General features: G+C 43.2%; 1 protein-coding gene across 1 annotated transcript in view; it reads right to left on the reverse strand.

The window, feature by feature from the left end:
* The window catches only part of kcnab1b (potassium voltage-gated channel subfamily A regulatory beta subunit 1b), an 83,071-nt gene that overhangs the window by 62,474 nt on the left and 1,532 nt on the right, over window positions 1–19,065 (reverse strand). The window contains exon 1 of the mRNA XM_045694379.2: window positions 17,838–19,065. This exon is cut by the window's right edge and continues 1,532 nt beyond it. Within this exon, the coding sequence (XP_045550335.1) occupies window positions 17,838–18,067 (230 nt within the window). The 5' untranslated portion in view covers window positions 18,068–19,065. The remainder of the gene's footprint in view (window positions 1–17,837) is intronic.

Raw genomic sequence — 19,065 nt, forward strand, 5'->3', positions numbered from 1 at the left:
CAGACTCCCTCGGTTCCGGACCGCAGGCAGACTCCCTCGGTTCCGGACTGCACACTGTTGCCGGATACTCTGGACTGCACACTGTTGCCGGATACTCTGGACTGCACACTGTTGCCGGATACTCTGGACTGCACACTGTTGCCGGATACTCTGGACTGCGCACTGTTGCCGGATACTCTGGACTGCGCACTGTTGCCGGATCCTCTGGACGGGGCACTGTTGTCGGATCCTCTGGACGGGGCACTGTCTCCGAACTCTCGAGGCTGGGCTGACGCACTGGAAGCCTGATGCGTGGGGCTGGTAGAGGAGGTAACAGGCTGGAGACACGCACCGTAGGGCTAGTGCGGGAAGCAGGAACCGGCCGAGAGGAACTACTATTACGCACTATAAGCCTGATGCGTGGTGCTGGTACTGGAAGTGCCAGTTTGGGACACGCACCTCAGGGCTAGTGCGGGGAGCGGGAACAGGATGTACTGGACTAGGCTGACACACTGGACGCTTGGTGCGTGGTGCTGGCTTAGGATGTGCCAGATTGGAGACACGCACCTCAGGGCTAGTGCGTGGAGCGGGAAACACTGGACTGTAGAGGCGTACTGGCGGTCTCGAGCGCAGAACTGGCATCGCCCTTACTGGCTGGATGCCCACTTCCCCCTGGCAAATGCGGAGCGCTGGTACTGCGCGTACTGGCCTGAAAATACCCGGCCTCGTCACAGCACCCATCACCCCGAAGCACGGGACCTGTCCAATCACTGGTTGTTTGGGAAAGGTACGGGGATTTGGCCTGGGGCTCAATCCTCGCCCAGTCAAACTACCCATGTGCCCCCCCAATTTTTTTTTATTGGGGCTGCCTCTCAGGCTCCCTTAACTCCTCCATAGCCCTGGAAATTCTTATCCTCATCTCTGCCCATGTCTCCCGATATTCCACCTGTTGCCGCTCCTTCCTCCGCTGCTTGGTCCATGTTTGGTGGGAGATTCTGTCATATTTGTCGTAAGGAGAGGACCAAAACGCAGCAGGGACATGTATACTCATCTTCTTTATTGACGGGAAAAGGAAAAAAATAGACAAACACGTATACAAAAATAACAAAACGATTAACGACAAAATAACAGTCTTGAAGGCAACACAGCAATCCAAGAACAATCTCCCACAAACACTTAACCAAACACATATCCATATATAGGACTCTCAATCAGAGGCAACTAGAAAACACCTGCCTCCAATTGAGAGTCCAACCCCAATCAACTAGACATAGAAATACAGACTAGAAACCACATAGAAATACAAACATAGAACATAACCCCAAAACCCTGGAACTAACTAAACAAACACCCTACTAAATAAATCACCACCCCGAACCCCATAAACAAAATACCCTCTGCCACGTCCTGACCAAACTACAATAACAAATAACCCTTATACTGGTCAGGACGTGACATTGATATGGGACACTACTCCTAAGTATTGATATGGGACACTACTCCCTCTAAGTATTGATATGGGACACTACTCCTACTAAGTATTGATATGGGACACTACTCCTACTAAGTATTGATATGGGACACTACTCCCTCAAAGTTCTAACTTCTCCTGACTACTATGAAAAACAAAAATATTTTCCAATTTGACGGCAGCAAGTCTGATAACTCAGATCTGCAGTCACAACTCTGGGCTGGGGAGTATTCCGTTGACTCCCTTGAAGGTCTGTCTGTCTGTCTGTCTGTCTGTCTGTCTGTCTGTCTGTCTGTCTGTCTGTCTGTCTGTCTGTCTGTCTGTCTGTCTGTCTGTCTGTCTGTCTGTCTGTCTGTCTGTCTGTCTGTCTGTCTGTCTGTCTGGGGGTGTTGACACCAATGATTCAAGAGATTAGGACTTTTCTCAAGTCTAGAAGTGGAGGAAGGGGGAGGCATGTGTGTGTGTGTGTGTGTGTGTCTATTTTGCAGAAGACATTTGGACCGTGCAAGGCCATTTCCATCTAACACATTCAGTACAGTCAACATGCAAAACGTACCATACATTAGACAGTTTTTGTTGCATGGGGGATGGCGAAACCAAGCCTTGAGGTAAAATGTCAAATGAGTCACTTAAAAGTAGCCCCTAGTACCAAACCGCCCTGTCATGTCTTATCAACATCCCCTGCTATAGCGCTACTCGCTAGCACTATTTTCATCATCTATTTAAATAGATTATCAAATTAACATTTAGTGACACATAAAATCACACCCTGAAAATACTGGAATAGTGAGAGATGTAACATAAGGCATTTTATAGCGCTCTCGCCAAACTCCGGGAAAATGAAGAGATTAGGGCCTGCCAGAGAAAAGCTCCAAAGTTGCAGAGAGAGGAAATCACCAGTTAAGCCTGCAGCCGTTAAGCCGGGATCACCTGAAATTCTCCTTGACTGACGCGCACTAGTGGAGCGAGAAAAGAGGGTGTGGGAGAAGGAGAGAAAGAGGGGGCAGGAAAGATAAGTAGACGGAAAAAGGAATTGGTACTGAGTGAATTGGAGTGATAGGGAGAGAGAGAGAGAGAGAGAGAGAGAGAGAGAGAGAGAGAGAGAGAGAAAATTGAGTGATAGGGGAACCAAGAGACAGACAAAAAAGAAAGAGATACAGACTCCAACATGTATACAGTGACATGGGAGAATTTGAAAGTCCCAAAGTCCAGGTGGATCAAACACAGTACACTGTTGAAGCATTCTGTTTAACAGTATATTGTTGAAATATTCTTTAAGACAGTATACTGCTGAAAGGGAAATACCTAGTCAGTTATACAACTGAATGCATCTTCCACATTTAACCCAACTGAATCAGAGAGGTGCGGGGGGCTGCCATAATAGACATCGACGTCTTCGGCGCCCAGGGAACAACGACAGATTTTTACATTGTCAGCTCAGGGATTCAATCCAGCAACCTTTTGGTTACTGGCCCAACACTCTAACCACTAGGCTACCTGCTGCCCCTGAAGTATTTTATATGTTAGTATACTGTTGAAGTGTTCTATATGACAGTATACTGCTGAAGTATTCTATATGACAGTATACTGCTGAAGTATTCTATATGACAGTATACTGTTGAAGTATTCTATATGACAGTATACTGTTGAAGTGTTCTATATGACAGTATACTGCTGAAGTATTCTATATGACAGTATACTGTTGAAGTATTCTATAGGACAGTGTACTGCTGAAGTATTCTATATGACAGTATACTATTGAAGTATTCTATATGACAGTATACTGTTGAAATGTTCTATATGCTAGTATACTGCTGAAGTATTCTATATGACAGTATACCGCTGAAGTATTTTATATGTTAGTATATTGTTGAAGTATTCTATATCAACAGTATACTATTGAAGTATTCTATATGGCAGTATACTGCTTAAGTATTTTATATCTTAATATACTGTTGAAGTATTCTATATGACAGTATACTGTTGAAGTATTTTATGTTTGTATACTGTTGAAGTATTCTATATGACAGTATACTGCTGAAGTATTCTATGTGACAGTATACTGCTGAAGTATTCTATGTGACAGTATACTGTTGAAGTATTCTATATGACAGTATACTGCTGAAGTATTCTATGTGACAGTATACTGCTGAAGTATTCTATGTGACAGTATACTGCTGAAGTATTCTATGTGACAGTATACTGCTGAAGTATTCTATGTGACAGTATACTGCTGAAGTATTCTATCTGACAGTATACTGCTGAAGTATTCTATATGACAGTATACTGCTGAAGTATTCTATATGACAGTATACTGTTGAAGTATTCTATAGGACAGTGTACTCCTGAAGTATTCTATATGACAGTATACTGCTGAAGTATTCTATATTACAGTATACTGTTGAAGTGTTCGATATGACAGTATACTGCTGAAGTATTCTATATGACAGTATACTATTGAAGTACTCTATATGACAGTATACAGTTGAAGTGTTCTATATGCTAGTATACTGCTGAAGTATTCTATATGACAGTATACCGCTGAAGTATTTTATATGTTAGTATACTGTTGAAGTATTCTATATCAACAGTATACTATTGAAGTATTCTATATGGCAGTATACTGCTGAAGTATTTTATATCTTAATATACTGTTGAAGTATTCTATATGACAGTATACTGTTGAAGTATTTTATGTTAGTATACTGTTGAAGTATTCTATATGACAGTATACTGCTGAAGAATTCTATGTGACAGTATACTGCTGAAGTATTATATGTGACAGTATACTGTTGAAGTAGTCTATATGACAGTATACTGCTGAAGTATTCTATGTGACAGTATACTGCTGAAGTATTCTATGTGACAGTATACTGCTGAAGTATTCTATGTGACAGTATACTGCTGAAGTATTCTATGTGACAGTATACTGCTGAAGTATTCTATCTGACAGTATACTGCTGAAGTATTCTATGTGATAGCATACTGCTGAAGTATATGACACGGAATGAGAAATGTGAAATGACAGCAGGTTCCCCACAGGGCTCAGTGTGTGCGTGTGTGCGTGTGTGCGTGTGTGTGTGTGTGTGTGTTAAATCGACCGTGAGTGATATGCATCACAGGAGGTTGGTGGCACCTTCATTGGGGAGAAGGGGTTCCGTGGTAATGACAGGAGCGGAATCAGTGGAATGATATCAAATACATCAACACATGGTTTCCAGGTGTTTAATGCCATTCCATTTGCTCTGTTCCAGCCATTATTATGAGCTGTCTCCCCTCAGCAGCCTCCACCAATGTGCATGTTGTATGGGCCCAATTAAACTTCAACGCTGGGCCCCTGAACCTTCCAGAACATCATCAAGGGTACTGAGAGGAGGAGGGAGATGGGTTACTCATCCCAACACAGTCTCTTATTACATAGGTCTGATGCAAGGCAACTTAAACACTATCTCCAATCTTCCTTGGTCACAGGGGCTTCGGTGTGGTGCAGCGGTCTAAGGCACTGCTTCTGAGCGCTAGAGACATCACTACAGACCCTGGTTTGATCCCGGGCTGTCTCACAACTGGCCGTGATTGGGAGTCCCATAGGGCGGTGCCAAATTGGCTCACCGTCGTTAGGGTTTGGCTGAGGTAGGCTGTCATTGTAAAATAAGATTTTTTTCTGACTTGCCTAGTTAAATAAAGGTAAACATTTTGTTTTTTAAATAATTACATACTCTTAGAAAAAAGGGTTCCAAAAGGGTTCTTTGGCTGACCCCATATGATAACCTTTTTTGGTTCCAGGTAGAAGCCTTTTCGGTATTTTTTGTCTAAGAGTGTAGGTGTCATTTAACATAGGGGGAGTGTTTATTACATATGTGTCTGTAGAAAACCTACATACTGTGTGTTCCTATTGTCACGGCTGTCGTAGGAAGGAGTGGACCAAAGTGCAGCGTGATTATCGTTCCACATATTTATTTCAACTGTGAAACTATGCAATACATACAAAATAAAACTGAATGAACAAAAACAACAAACCGTGACGAAGAGTTAACATACACATACTCAAAATCAATCTCCCATAAACCCAGGTGGGAAAAACACCTACTTAAGTATGATCTCCAATTAGAGACAACGATGACCAGCTGTATCTAATTGGAGATCATCCCAAACAAATCCCAACATAGAAATACAAAACTAGAACATAACAACATAGAAAATCTAAACTAGAAACCCCCCGTCACTCTACCATAGAAAATAACAGCTTTCTATGGTCAGGACGTTACACCTATAGTCTAATGCAGCCACTTACAGGTACTATGATGCATTATTTACTAACACTTTTGTGTTATAGAAAAGTTTTGTCTTATGTCTTGTTATTTAACCTTTATTTAACTAGGCAAGTCAGTTAAGAACAAATTCTTATTTACAATGACGGCCTACCAAAAAAGGCAAAAGGCCTCCTGCGGGGACGGGAGCTGGGATTAAAAATGAAAAAAGAAATAAAATATAAATATAGGACAAAACACACATCACTTGACCACACAGCATGGTAGCAACACAACATGGCAGCAGCACAAAACATTATTGGGCACAGACAACAGCACAAAGGGCAAGAAGGTAGAGATAACAATACATCATGCAGCCAGAACTGTCAGTAAGAGTGTCCATGATTGAGTCTTTGAATGAAGAGATGGAGATAAAACTGTCCAGTTTGAGTTTTTGTTGCAGCTCGTTCCAGTCGCTAGCTGCAGCGAACAGAAAAGATGAGCGGCCCAGGGATGTGTGTGCTTTGGGGACCTTTAACAGAATGTGACTGGCAGAACGGGTGTTGTATGTGGAGGATGAGGGCTGCAGTAGATATCTCAGATGGGGGGAGTGAGACCTAAGAGTGTTTTATAAATAAGCATCAACCAGTGGGTCTTGCCACGGGTATACAGAGATGACCAGTTTACAGAGGAGTGTAGAGTGCAGTGATGTGTCCTATAAGGAGCACTGGTGGCAAATCTGATGGTAAAGAACATCTAGCTGCTCGAGAGCGCCCTTACCTGCCAATCTATAAATGATGTCTCAATAATCTAGCATGGGTAGGATGGTCATCTGAATCAGGGTTAGTTTGGCAGTTGGGGTGAAAGATGAGCGATTACGATAGAGGGAACCAAGTATAGATTTAACTGTAACCTGCAGCTTTGATATGTGCTGAGAGAAGAACAGTGTACCATCTAGCCATACTCCCAAGTACTTGTATGATGTGACTACCTTAAGCTCTAAACCCTCAGAGGTAGGGGAGAGGGGCATTCTTCACACCTGTGGGGAGAGGGGCATTCTTCTTACCAAACCACATGACCTTTGTTTTGGAGGTGTTCAGAACAAGGTTAATTCAGGGTAGAGAAAGCTTGTTGGACACTAAGAAAGCTTTGTTGTAGAGCATTTAACACAAACTCCGGGGAGGGGCCAGCTCAGTATAAGAATGTATCACCTTCATATAAATGGATGAGAGAGCTTCCTACTGCCTGAGCTATGATGTTGATGTAAATTGAGAAGAGTGTGGGGCCTAGGATTGAGCCTTGGGGTACTCCCTTGGTGACAGGCAGTGGCTGGGACAGCAGATGTTCTGACTTTTTACACTGCACTCTTTGAGAGAGGTAGTTAGCCAACCAGGCCAAAGACCCCTCAGAGACACCAATACTCCTTTGCTGGCCCACAAGATTGGAATAGTCTACCGCATCAAAAGCATTGGCCAACTCAATAAAAATAGCAGCACAACATTTCTTAGAATCAAGGGCAATGGTGATATCATTGAGGACCTTTAATGTTGCAGTGACACATCCATAACCTGAGCAGAAACCAGATTGCATACCAGAGAGAAGACTATAGACATCAAGAAAGCCAGTCAGTTGATTATTGACACGTTTTCCCAACACTTTTGATAAAAGTGGCTGCCTTCCAAGCAATGGGAACCTCCCCAGAAAGGAGAGACATGTTAAAAAGGTTGGAGATAGGCTTGGTGATGATAGGGGCAGCAACCTTAAAGAAGGAAGGGTCTAAACCATGTGACCCAGATGTTTTTTGGGGGTCAAATTTCAGGAGCTGCTTTAGCACCTCAGACTCAGTGACTGCCTGCAGGGAGAAACTTTGTAGCGGGGCAGGGGACAGCATACACAGAGTCTCAAACAGTAACGCACATGCCAAGGTTACTATAGTGAAATAAAACTGAAACTAAAACAAAAATGAATGATGAAAAACAATTTAGTAAACTGAAATAAAATAATTAAGAAACCCGTTTGAAAAACTAAAACTATACAGAAAATATTATCTTTGACTCCAAAACTAACCAAAACAAAAACCATCATGAATTATGTACATTTTTTTGTTGTTAATCTTTCTGACAATTTTGAGCAAAAATATAATGGGGTTTTCAAGCTGTTTTTTCTTCTAATGGGGTTTTCAAGCTTCGGAATCAGGTGGGTCAAAATCAGGTGGGTCGGAATCAGGTGGGTCAGAATCGGGTGGGTCACATTGAGATTAACTTTATTTGAAGACAGACTCCGCGAGATGACGTTGCCACGAGCAACACCACCGATATTGGTCGACTTCCCCTGCTAGGCGTTGCATGCATCACCCAATGATTGCGTACCACGTCATCGACTGTGCAGTCGGGCACCAGATTGCTAAAACGTTAGTCGTGTTCCTCCGCTCAGACGTTGCTAATGCATGCCAGATCTTACACCGCCTAGATATGTATTATACCACATCACATGGTATAGCAGTCTGGTGACCGACGGCACAGTCCATAACGTGGCATTGGTTGATGCATGCAATGTATTTTATTCATTTTTTATTTAACTAGGCAAGTCAGTTAAGAACAAATTATTATTTTACAATGACGTCCTACCAAGGTCAAACCCTCCCCTAAACCGGACGACGCTGGGCCAATTGTGCGCCGCCCTATGAGACTCCCGATCACGGCCGGTTGTGATACAGCCCAGGATCGAACCAGGGTGTCTGTAGTGACACCTCTAGCACTGAGATGCAGTGCCTTAGACCGCTGCACCACTCGGGAGAATGCAAACATGATGTGGTTATCCAATTAAATAATATAAAATCAAAAGAAATGTTTTTATAAAACTTTAACTAAATAAAAACGATTAAATCAGAAAACACAAAACTATAAAAACCTCGGCACACACACACGCATGCACACACACAAACACACACATACACACACGAACACACACACACATACACACACACGAACACACACACATACACATGCACACACATACGAACACACACACGAGGGGCACCCGGCATGTCACGTTAAACGGCCCACTCCGGGGGAAAACGCCAGTGGAATGTCTTCCCATTATCTTTATGTGGTAAAGACTGAACAGGTTAAATCATCCATTATCTTAATGTGGTAAAGACTGAACAGGTTAAATCATCCATTATCTTTATGTGGTAAAGACTGAACAGGTTAAATCATCCATTATCTTTATGTGGTAAAGACTGAACAGGTTAAATCATCCATTATCTTTATGTGGTAAAGACTGAACAGGTTAAATCATCCATTATCTTAATGTGGTAAAGACTGAACAGGTTAAATCATCCATTATCTTTATGTGGTAAAGACTGAACAGGTTAAATAATCTATTATCTGTATGTGGTAAAGACTGAACAGGTTAAATCATCCATTATCTTTATGTGGTAAAGACTGAACAGGTTAAATCATCCATTATCTGTATGTGGTAAAGACTGAACAGGTTAAATCATCTATTATCTGTATGTGGTAAAGACTGAACAGGTTAAATCATCTATTGTCTTTATGTGGGAAAGACTGAAGAGGTTAAATAATCTATTATCAGTATGTGGTAATGACTGAAGAGAACAGGTTAAATCTCCATTATCTTTATGTGGTAAAGACTGAACAGGTTAAATCATCTCAACTACACCTGCCAAAGTCAGATGGGAGAAACTCCGATGGCTGGGAGACACTCATCTTTTACAGGGAAAAGTCTCAGAGCCGAAAAGCAAGAAGCTTCAGGTGATTATAATGGTTTGGTTCCTGACTGGACTGGATTGGTGGGGTTTGTGATGTGGGATGGTTACGGTCTGATAAGTCACCAGTTGATTAAAACAATGAGCCCAAAACCAGATCAAGAGGACACACTTAATGCGTGCCAAATGGCACCCTAGTCCCTGTATAGTACACTACCTTTGACCAGGACCCATAGCACTCTGGTTAAAAGGAGTGCATTATATCAAATCAAATCGGAATCATTATGGAACTCTAGTCACTTTAATAATGGAGCACTAGACACTTTAATAATGTTTACATAATGCTTTACTCATTTCATATGTATACAGTGGCTTGCGAAAGTACTCACCCCCTTGGCATTTTTCCTATTTTGTTGCCTTACAACCTGGAATTAAAATACATTTTTGGGGGGTTTGTATCATTTGATTTACACAACATACCTACCACTTTGAAGATGCAAAATATTTTTTCTTGTGAAACAAACAAGAAATAAGACAAAAAAATGAAAACTTGAGCGTGCATAACTATTCACCCCCCCAAAGTCAATACTTTGTAGAGCCACCTTTTGCAGTAATTACAGCTGCAAGTCTCTTGGGGTATTGTCTCCATAAGCTTGGCACATCTAGCCACTGGGATTTTTGCCCATTCTTCAAGGCAAAACTGCTCCATCTCCTTCAAGTTGGATGGTTTCCGCTGATGTACAACAATCTTTAAGTCATACCACAGATTATCAATTGGATTGAGATCTGGGCTTTGACTAGGCCATTCCAAGACATTTAAATGTTTTCCCTTAAACCACTTGAGTGTTGCTTTAGCAGCATGCTTAGGGTCATTGTCCTGCTGGAAGGTGAACCTCTGTCCCAGTCTCAAATCTCTGGAAGACTGAAACAGGTCTCCCTCAAGAATTTCCCTGTATTTAGCGCCATCCATCATTCCTTCAATTCTGACCAGTTTCCCAGTCCCTGCCAATGAAAAAAATGGTGTTCTCGGAGTGATGAGAGGTGCTGGGTTTGCGCCAGACATAGCGTTTTCTTTGATGGCCAAAAAGCAACATTTTAGTCTCATCTGACCAGAGTACCTTCTTTCATATGTTTGGGGAGTCTCTCACATGCCTTTTGGTGAACACCACGGCGTAAAGTGATCCTATGGACAGATACTCCAATCTCTGAGCTTTGCAGCTCCTTCAGGGTTATCTTTGGTCTATTTACTGCCCCTCTGATTAATGCCCTCCTTGCTTGGTCCATGAGTTTTGGTGGGCGGCCCTCTCTTGGCAGGTTTGTTGTGGTGCCCTATTCTTTCCATTTTTTAATAATGGATTTAATGGTGCTCCGTGGGATGTTCAAAGTTTCAGATATTTTTTTATAACCCAGCCCTGATCTGTACTTCTCCACAACTTTGTCCCTGACCTGTTTGGAGAGCTCCTTGGTCTTCATAGTATCACTTACTTGGTGGTGCCCCTTGCTTAGTTGTGTTGCAGACTCTGGGTCCTTTCAGAACAGGAGTATATATACTAAGATCATGTGACAGATCATGTGACACTTAGATTGCACACAGGTGGACTTTATTTAACTAATTATGTGACTTCTGAAGGTAATTGGTTGCACCAGATCTATTTAGGGGCTACATAGCAAAGGGGGTGAATACATATGCACCACTTGTCCGTTTTGAATTTTTTAGATTTTTTTTAAACAAGTTATTTTTTTAATTTCACTTCACCAATTTGGACTTTTATGTGTATGTCCATTACATGAAATCCAAATAAAAATCTATTTTAATTCCAGGTTGTAATGCAACAAAATAGGAAAAACGCCAAGGGGGGTGAATACTTTTGCAAGGCACTGTATACTGTATTCTATTCTACTGTATTTTAGTCAACGCCACTCTGACTTTGTCATCCTAATATTGATATATTTCTTAATTCCATTCTTTTACTTTTAGATTTGTGTGTATTGTTGTGAATTGTTAGATATTACTGCACTGTTGGATCGAGGAACAGAAGCATTTTTCTACACCCGCAATAACATCTGTTAAATACGTGTATGTAAATAAACATAAATATAGGTTGTATTTACAATGGTGTTTGTTTTTCACTGGTTGCCCTTATCTTGTGGCAACAGGTCACAAATCTTGCTGCTGTGGTGGCACACTGTGGTATTTCACCCAGTCGATATGGGAGTTTATCAAAATTGGGTTTGTTTTCAAATTCTTTGTGTGTCTGTGTAATCTGAGGGAAATATGTGTCTCTAATATGGTCATACATTTGGCAGGAGGTTAGGAAGTGCCGCTCAGTTTCCACCTCATTTTGTGGGCAGTGTGCATATAGCCTGTCTTCTCTTGAGAGTCTGGTCTGTCTACAGCGGCCTTTCTCAATAGCAAGGCTATGCTCACTGAGTCTGTACATAGTCAAAGCTTTCCTTAAGTTTGGGTCTCTCTCTCTCTCTCTCTCTCTCTCTCTCGCTTCACAGGGAAAAGTCTCAGAGCTGAAAAGCAAGAAGCTTCAGGTGATGATAATGGTTTGGTTCCAGACTGGACTCGGGGGTTTGTGATGGTTACGGTCTCCATCTCTCTCTCTCTCTCTCTCTCTCTCTCTCTCTCTCTCTCTTTCTCTCTCACAGTGTGGATGCACACACACACACACACACACACACACACACACACACACACACACACACACACACACACACACACACACACACACACACACACACACACACACACACACACACACACACTGCTGGTCTGTGAAAGGTCACTGTCCAAGTACACAACAGAAAGAGAGTAGCGTGCCCATCTGCAATGCAGTACTTGGCAACCGAGCATGACCGTTACAAAATCGCCATGTCAACTGCGTTAGTTATGCTGGTGGAGTATGGGAAATTGAGTCCTGAGTTCCAAATTCCCTGGGCAACTGTCTCTGTAATATCACACCATGTCACTTGGTTCACTAAGCTTGTAGCATCCCAATCTCCACTTTTTAGATTCCATTGCAGATACAACTGGTAATTTCAGAGAGACTTGTTAGAAATGAGTCTAGTAGTGTTTTGTGTGAAACTGGTATAACTCTTCCTTATAAAGATGTAGAATCATTAAGTCTGGAAGAGACAGTCTCCAATGATGAGAGCCACAGCTTGTTTCAATTAAAATAAAATCTCCATGACAACTGTGAATTAATCTAATAGCGTATTATCACGTTATGGTTCCATCGCTCTATCTGCTCTCTCTGCTCCCTCTTCTCTCTCTTCTCTTCTCTCAATTTCAATTTCAATTTAAGGGGGTTAATTGGCATGGGAAACACGTTAACATTGCCAAATCAAGTTAAATAAATAAACAAAAGTGAAATAAACAGCAAAAAAATAACAGTAAACATTACTCTTTCAAAAGTTCCAAAAGAATAAAGACATTTCAAATGTCATATTATGTATATATACAGTGTTGTAGGCTACCTGCCAGGGAAGCAGGTAGCCTAGTGGTTAGAGGGTCGGAAATGTTGAGCCTTCTTCACCACGCTGTCTGTGTGGGTGGACCATTTCAGTTTGTCCGTGATGTGTACGCCGAGGAACTTGAAACTTCCCACCTTCTTCACTACTGTCCCGTTGATGTGGATAGGGGGGTGCACCCTCTGCTGTTTCCTGAAGTCCACGATCATCTCCATTGTTTTGTTGACATTGAGTGTGAGGTTATTTTCCTGACACCACACTCCGAGTGCCCTCACCTCCTCCCTGTAGGCCGTCTCGCCGTTGTTGGTAATCAGGCCTACCACTATACTATCGTCTGCAAACTTGATGATTGAGTTGGAGGCGTGCATGGCCACGCAGTCATGGGTGAACAGGGAGTACAGGAGAGGGCTGAGAACGCACCCTTGTGGTGTCCCAATGTTGAGGATCAGCGGGGTGGAGATGTTGTTTCCTACCCTCACCACCTGGGGGCGGCCCGTCAGGAAGTCCAGGACCCAGTTGCACAGGGCGGGGTCGAGACCCAGGGTCTCGAGCTTAATGACGAGTTTGGAGGGTACTATGGTGTTAAATGCTGAACTGTAGTCGATGAACAGCATTCTTACATAGGTATTCCTCTTGTCCAGGTGGGTTAGGGCAGTGTGCAGTGTGATTGTGATTGCATCGTTTGTGGACCTATTGGGGCGGTAAGCAAATTGGAGTGGGTCTAGGGTTTCAGGTAGGGTGGAGGTGATAGGATCCTTGACTAGTCTCTCAAAGCACTTCATGGTGACGGAGGTAAGTGCTACGGGGCGATAGTCATTTAGTTCAGTTACCTTAGCTTTCTTGGGAACTAGAACAATGGTGGCCCTCTTGAAGCATGTGGGAACAGCAGACTGGGATAAGGATTGATTGAATATGTCCGTAAACACACCAGCCAGCTGGTCTATGCATGCTCTGAGGACGCGGCTAGGGATGCCGTCTGGGCCGGCAGCCTTGCGAGGGTTAACACGTTTAAATGCTTTACTCATGTTGGCTGCGATGAAGGAGAGCCCGCAGGTTTTGGTAGCGGGCTGTGTCGTTGGCACTGTATTGACCTCAAAGCGAGCAAAGAAGTTGTTTAGTTTGTCTGGGAGCAGGACATCGTGGTCCGCGACGGGGCTGGTTTTCTTTTTGTAGTCCATGATTGACTGTAGACCCTGCCACATACCTCTCGTGTCTGAGCCGTTGAATTGCGACTCTACTTTGTCTCTATACTGACGCTTAGCTTGTTTGATTGCCTTGCGGAGGGAATAGCTACACTGTTTGTATTCGGTCATGTTACCAGTCGCCTTGCCCTGATTAAAAGCAGTCGTTCGTGCTTTCAGTTTTGCACGAATGCTGCCATCAATCCACGGTTTCTGGTTGGGGAAGGTTTTAATAGTTGCTGTGGGTACAACATCCCCGATGCACTTGCTAATAAACTCGCTCACCGAATCAGCTTATTCATCAATGTTGTTGTCCGACGCTATGCGGAACATATCCCAGTCCATGTGATCGAAGCAATCTTGAAGCGTGGAATCAGATTGGTCGGACCAGCGTTGAACAGACCTGAGCATGGGCGTTTCCTATTTTACTTTCTGTCTATGGGCTGGGAGCAGAAGTCGTGGTCAGATTTTCCGAAAGGAGGGCGGGCAGGGCTTTCTATGCATCGCGGAAGTTAGAGTAACAATGGTCCAGGATTTTTTTCTGCTCAGGTAGCGCATTCGATATGCTGATAAAATTTAGGGAGTCTTGTTTTCAAATTAGCCTTGTTAAAATCCCTAGCTACAATGAATGCATCCTCAGGATATGTGGTTTCCAGTTTACATAGAGTCCAATGAAGTTCATTTAGGGCCATCGATGTGTCTGCTTGGGGGGGATATATACAGCTGTGATTATAATCGAAGAGAATTCTCTTGGTAGATAATGCGGTCGACATTTGATTGTAAGGAATTCTAGGTCAGGTGAGCAAAAGGACTTTGTCACGTCCTGCCCAAAGAAAGCTTTTATTTTCTATGGTAGAGTAGGTCAGGGCGTGACAGAGGTTTCTGTCTAGTTTATTTATTTCTATGTTGGTTCTAGTTTTTTTTCTATGTTGGGGTTTTTGTCTAGTTTTTGTATTTCTATGTGGGGTTCTAGTTTCTGTGTTTCTATGTTGTTTTTTGGGGGGATGATCTCCAATTTGAGGCAGCTGGTCATCGTTGTCTCTAATTGGGGATCATATTTAAGTTGTTGTTTTTCCCACTAGGTTTTGTGGGAGATTGTTTTGAGGTAGTGTATGTTGCACCTCTTCGTCATGGTTTGTTATTTTGTTTAGTAGTTTATTTGTATGTCTTGCAGGGTTTCACAGTTTAAATAAAATGTGGAATGATACACACGCTGTGCCTTGGTCTCCTTCTTTGTACAACAAACGTGACAGACTTGAGTTCCTGTATGTTGTTATGATCACACTGATAGCGTGTCTCGAGTGAGCCACGTTTCCATGTAACGTTCTTTGTTTCAATCTCTGATGTCTCTCTGGAAGGCAACTCTTGCTCGGATTTCGTCTACCTTGTTGTCAAGAGACTGGACGTTGGCGAGTAGTAAACTCGGGAGCGGTGCGCGATGTACCCGTCTACGGAGCCTGACCAGAAGACCACTTCTGCCCCTCTTGCGGTGCCATTGTTTTGGGTCGCCGGCTGGGATCCGATCCATTGTCCTGGGTGGTGGTCCAAACAGAGGATCCGCTCCGGGAAAGTTGTACTCCTGATCGTAATGTTGGTAAGTTGACGTAGCTCATATCCAATAGTTCCTCCCGACTGTATGTAATAAAACCTAAGATTACCTGGGGTAACAATGTAAGAAATAATACATTTAAAAAAAAAATACTGCATAGTTTCCTGAGAACGCGAAGCGAGGCGGCCATCATTGAAAATAAGAATTTGTTCTTAACTGACTTGCCTCGTTAATTAAAGATTAAATAAATAAATACAACTCCCACTGTTTCAGCAGTGATACAAACATCCTACAGTACATCTGCATATCATTAAGCCTCAATTAGTTATTGTGTAACATCAAATGAGTGGAAACGTTTCATATAAAACCATTATCACTCTTATTCAAGCAATTATTATGTAACTTTTAAGCCTAAGGTTTAGATACTCTAGAAACCACTAAAACTGCATACAGGCAGTAATCCTACTTCATGTTGTCATAAGGAAGCAGAAATGGTAACATACACACATCCACGTAAACCTACAACATATATAACTCATGAATAAGTACTCTATAACTCATGAATAATTTATTATGCTTTATAATGCTGTCCGGACACTAGTAGTTAGTTATAAATACAAACAGAAAACACACGCACCAAGCATTAAACTCTATATAGCTCTATATATAGTAATGAATTCCTGCTCTACTTGTGAATAAGATATCATAAACACAAATAAACCCAAAGCTCTAAAATGCAGTTGATCAAATACAGTTAAGACAAAATAACACACTTAATAATTCAATCAATTATTGTTCACACACCTGCAGGTGGATTTATCTCTAACTAACCGAGCGCAACAACCGTTTTGGGCTAGAAATCGCTACACACTTTTAAACGTGCACCAGTGAATGAGAAACGCTCAATAACTTACTACACACCTTTAAACGTGCACCAGTGAATGAGAAACGCTCAATAACTTACTACTCACCTTTAAAAGTGCACCAGTGAATGTGAAACGCTCAATAACTTACTACACACCTTTAAACGTGCACCAGTGAATGTGAAACGCTCAATAACTTACTACACACCTTTAAACGTGCACCAGTGAATGTGAAACGCTCAATAACTTACTACACACCTTTAAACGTGCACCAGTGAATGTGAAACGCTCAATAACTTACTACACACCTTTAAACGTGCACCAGTGAATGTGAAACGCTCAATAACTTACTATACACCTTTAAACGTGCACCAGTGAATGTGAAACGCTCAATAACTTACTCATAAACACTCTGGCTCATTACTCAATGATCAATAACTCAATGATCAATAACTCAATTAAACACATTCATAGAAGCTATTATTGCCACTATTACACAACAACAATCAGTCCAAACATCCCTGTACTGCTACGTCACGTCACCGAGGGGTGGAGACACATGAACAGCTCATTAGCTCACACTCACAGGCTCATTAGTTAATGCTCTATAACACCTTACTAATGCTTTATAGCACATTATCGAGCTACTACAACAATAAATTGTAAACACTTTAATTAGTTAATCATCAAATATTTAACTAAACATTTATAACACATGAATAAGCTATCATTACCACTAGCACAACAGTGATCTCTCTACATATCGGTACTTCATGCCAGGGATCTCTCTACGTACCGGTACTTCATGCCAGTGATCTCTCTACGTACCGGTACTTCATGCCAGGGATCTCTCTACGTACCGGTACTTCACGCCAGTGATCTCTCTACGTACCGGTACTTCATGCCAGGGATCTCTCTACATACCGATACTTCATGCCAGGGATCTCTCTACATACCGGTACTTCATGCCAGGGATCTCTCTACGTACCGATTCTTCATGCCAGGGATCTCTCTACGTACCGATACTTCATGCCAGGGATCTCTCTACGTACCGGTATTTCATGCCAGTGATCTCTCTACGTACCAGTTCTTCATGCCTGGGATCTCTCTACGTACCGGTACTTCATGCCAGTGATCTCTCTACGTACCGGTACTTCATGCCAGTGATCTCTCTACGTACCGATACTTCATGCCAGGGATCTCTCTACGTACCGGTACTTCATGCCAGGGATCTCTCTACGTACCGGTACTTCATGCCAGGGATCTCTCTACGTACCGGTACTTCATGCCAGGGATCTCTCTACGTACCGGTACTTCATGCCAGTGATCTCTCTACGTACCGGTACTTCATGCCAGTGAGCTTGGCGGTGGACTCCTTAAGGTTGTGCTGGTAGCGGTGGGTCAAGGAGCCCAGGCTGCGGGCGATGAGGGCCACGGTACGGAAGCGTGCCCGCGCCTGGCTGGCCGTGTTGGGGCTGGTGGCGTTCTGCTTGCTGTGACCTCCATTCCCCGGGGGCCTCAGCCCTCCTCTTCCTCCGTCCTGGTCCGAACATGCAAACGACACCTGCATGGCAGTGGCTGTACTGGCGTTGGTTGTACTTCTGGTGGCTGTACTGGTGGTGGCTGTACTGGCGGTGGCTGTACTGGCGTTGGTTGTACTGGCGGTGGCTGTACTGGCGGTGGCTGTACTGGCGGTGGTTGTACTTCTGGTGGCTGTACTGGTGGTGGCTGTACTGGCGGTGGTTGTACTTCTGGTGGCTGTACTGGCGTTGGTTGTTCTTCTGGTGGCTGTACTGGTGGTAGTAGTGGTGGGCTACTAGGGCTGATTTCCCTGCCTTGCTCCAGTCTTTACTGGGCTGTATGTGTCTCTAGTGCCTTGCTCCAGTCTTTACTGGGCTGTATGTGTCTCTAGTGTCTTGCTCCAGTCTTTACTGGGCTGTATGTGTCTCTAGTGTCTTGCTCCAGTCTTTACTGGGCTGTATGTGTCTCTAGTGTCTTGCTCCAGTCTTTACTGGGCTGTATGTGTCTCTAGTGTCTTGCTCCAGTCTTTACTGGGCTGTATGTGTCTCTAGTGTCTTGCTCCAGTCTTTACTGGGCTGTATGTGTCTCTAGTGTCTTGCTCCAGTCTTTACTGGGCTGTATGTGTCTCTAGTGTCTTGCTCCAGTCTTTACTGGGCTGTATGTGTCTCTAGTGCCTTGCTCCAGTCTTTACTGGGCTGTTAGTGTCTCTAGTGCCTTGCTCCAGACTTTACTGGGCTGTTAGTGTCTCTAGTGCCTTGCTCCAGTCTTTACTGGGCAGTCCAATGGTACTCTCTGAGTCAGTCTGATGTGCTCTCTGAGTCAGTCTGATGGTGCTCTCTGAGTCAGTCCGATGGTGCTCTCTGAGTCAGTCTGATGGTGCTCTCTGAGTCAATCTGATGTGCTCTCTGAGTCAGTCTGATGGTGCTCTCTGAGTCAGTCCGATGGTGCTCTCTGAGTCAGTCCGATGGTGCTCTCTGAGTCAGTCCGATGGTGCTCTCTGAGTCAGTCCGATGGTGCTCTCTGAGTCAGTCCGATGGTGCTCTCTGA

This window comes from Salmo salar, chromosome 14 (genome assembly GCF_965601325.2).
Source record: "Salmo salar chromosome 14, fSalSal1, whole genome shotgun sequence".
Taxonomy (NCBI): domain Eukaryota; kingdom Metazoa; phylum Chordata; class Actinopteri; order Salmoniformes; family Salmonidae; genus Salmo; species Salmo salar.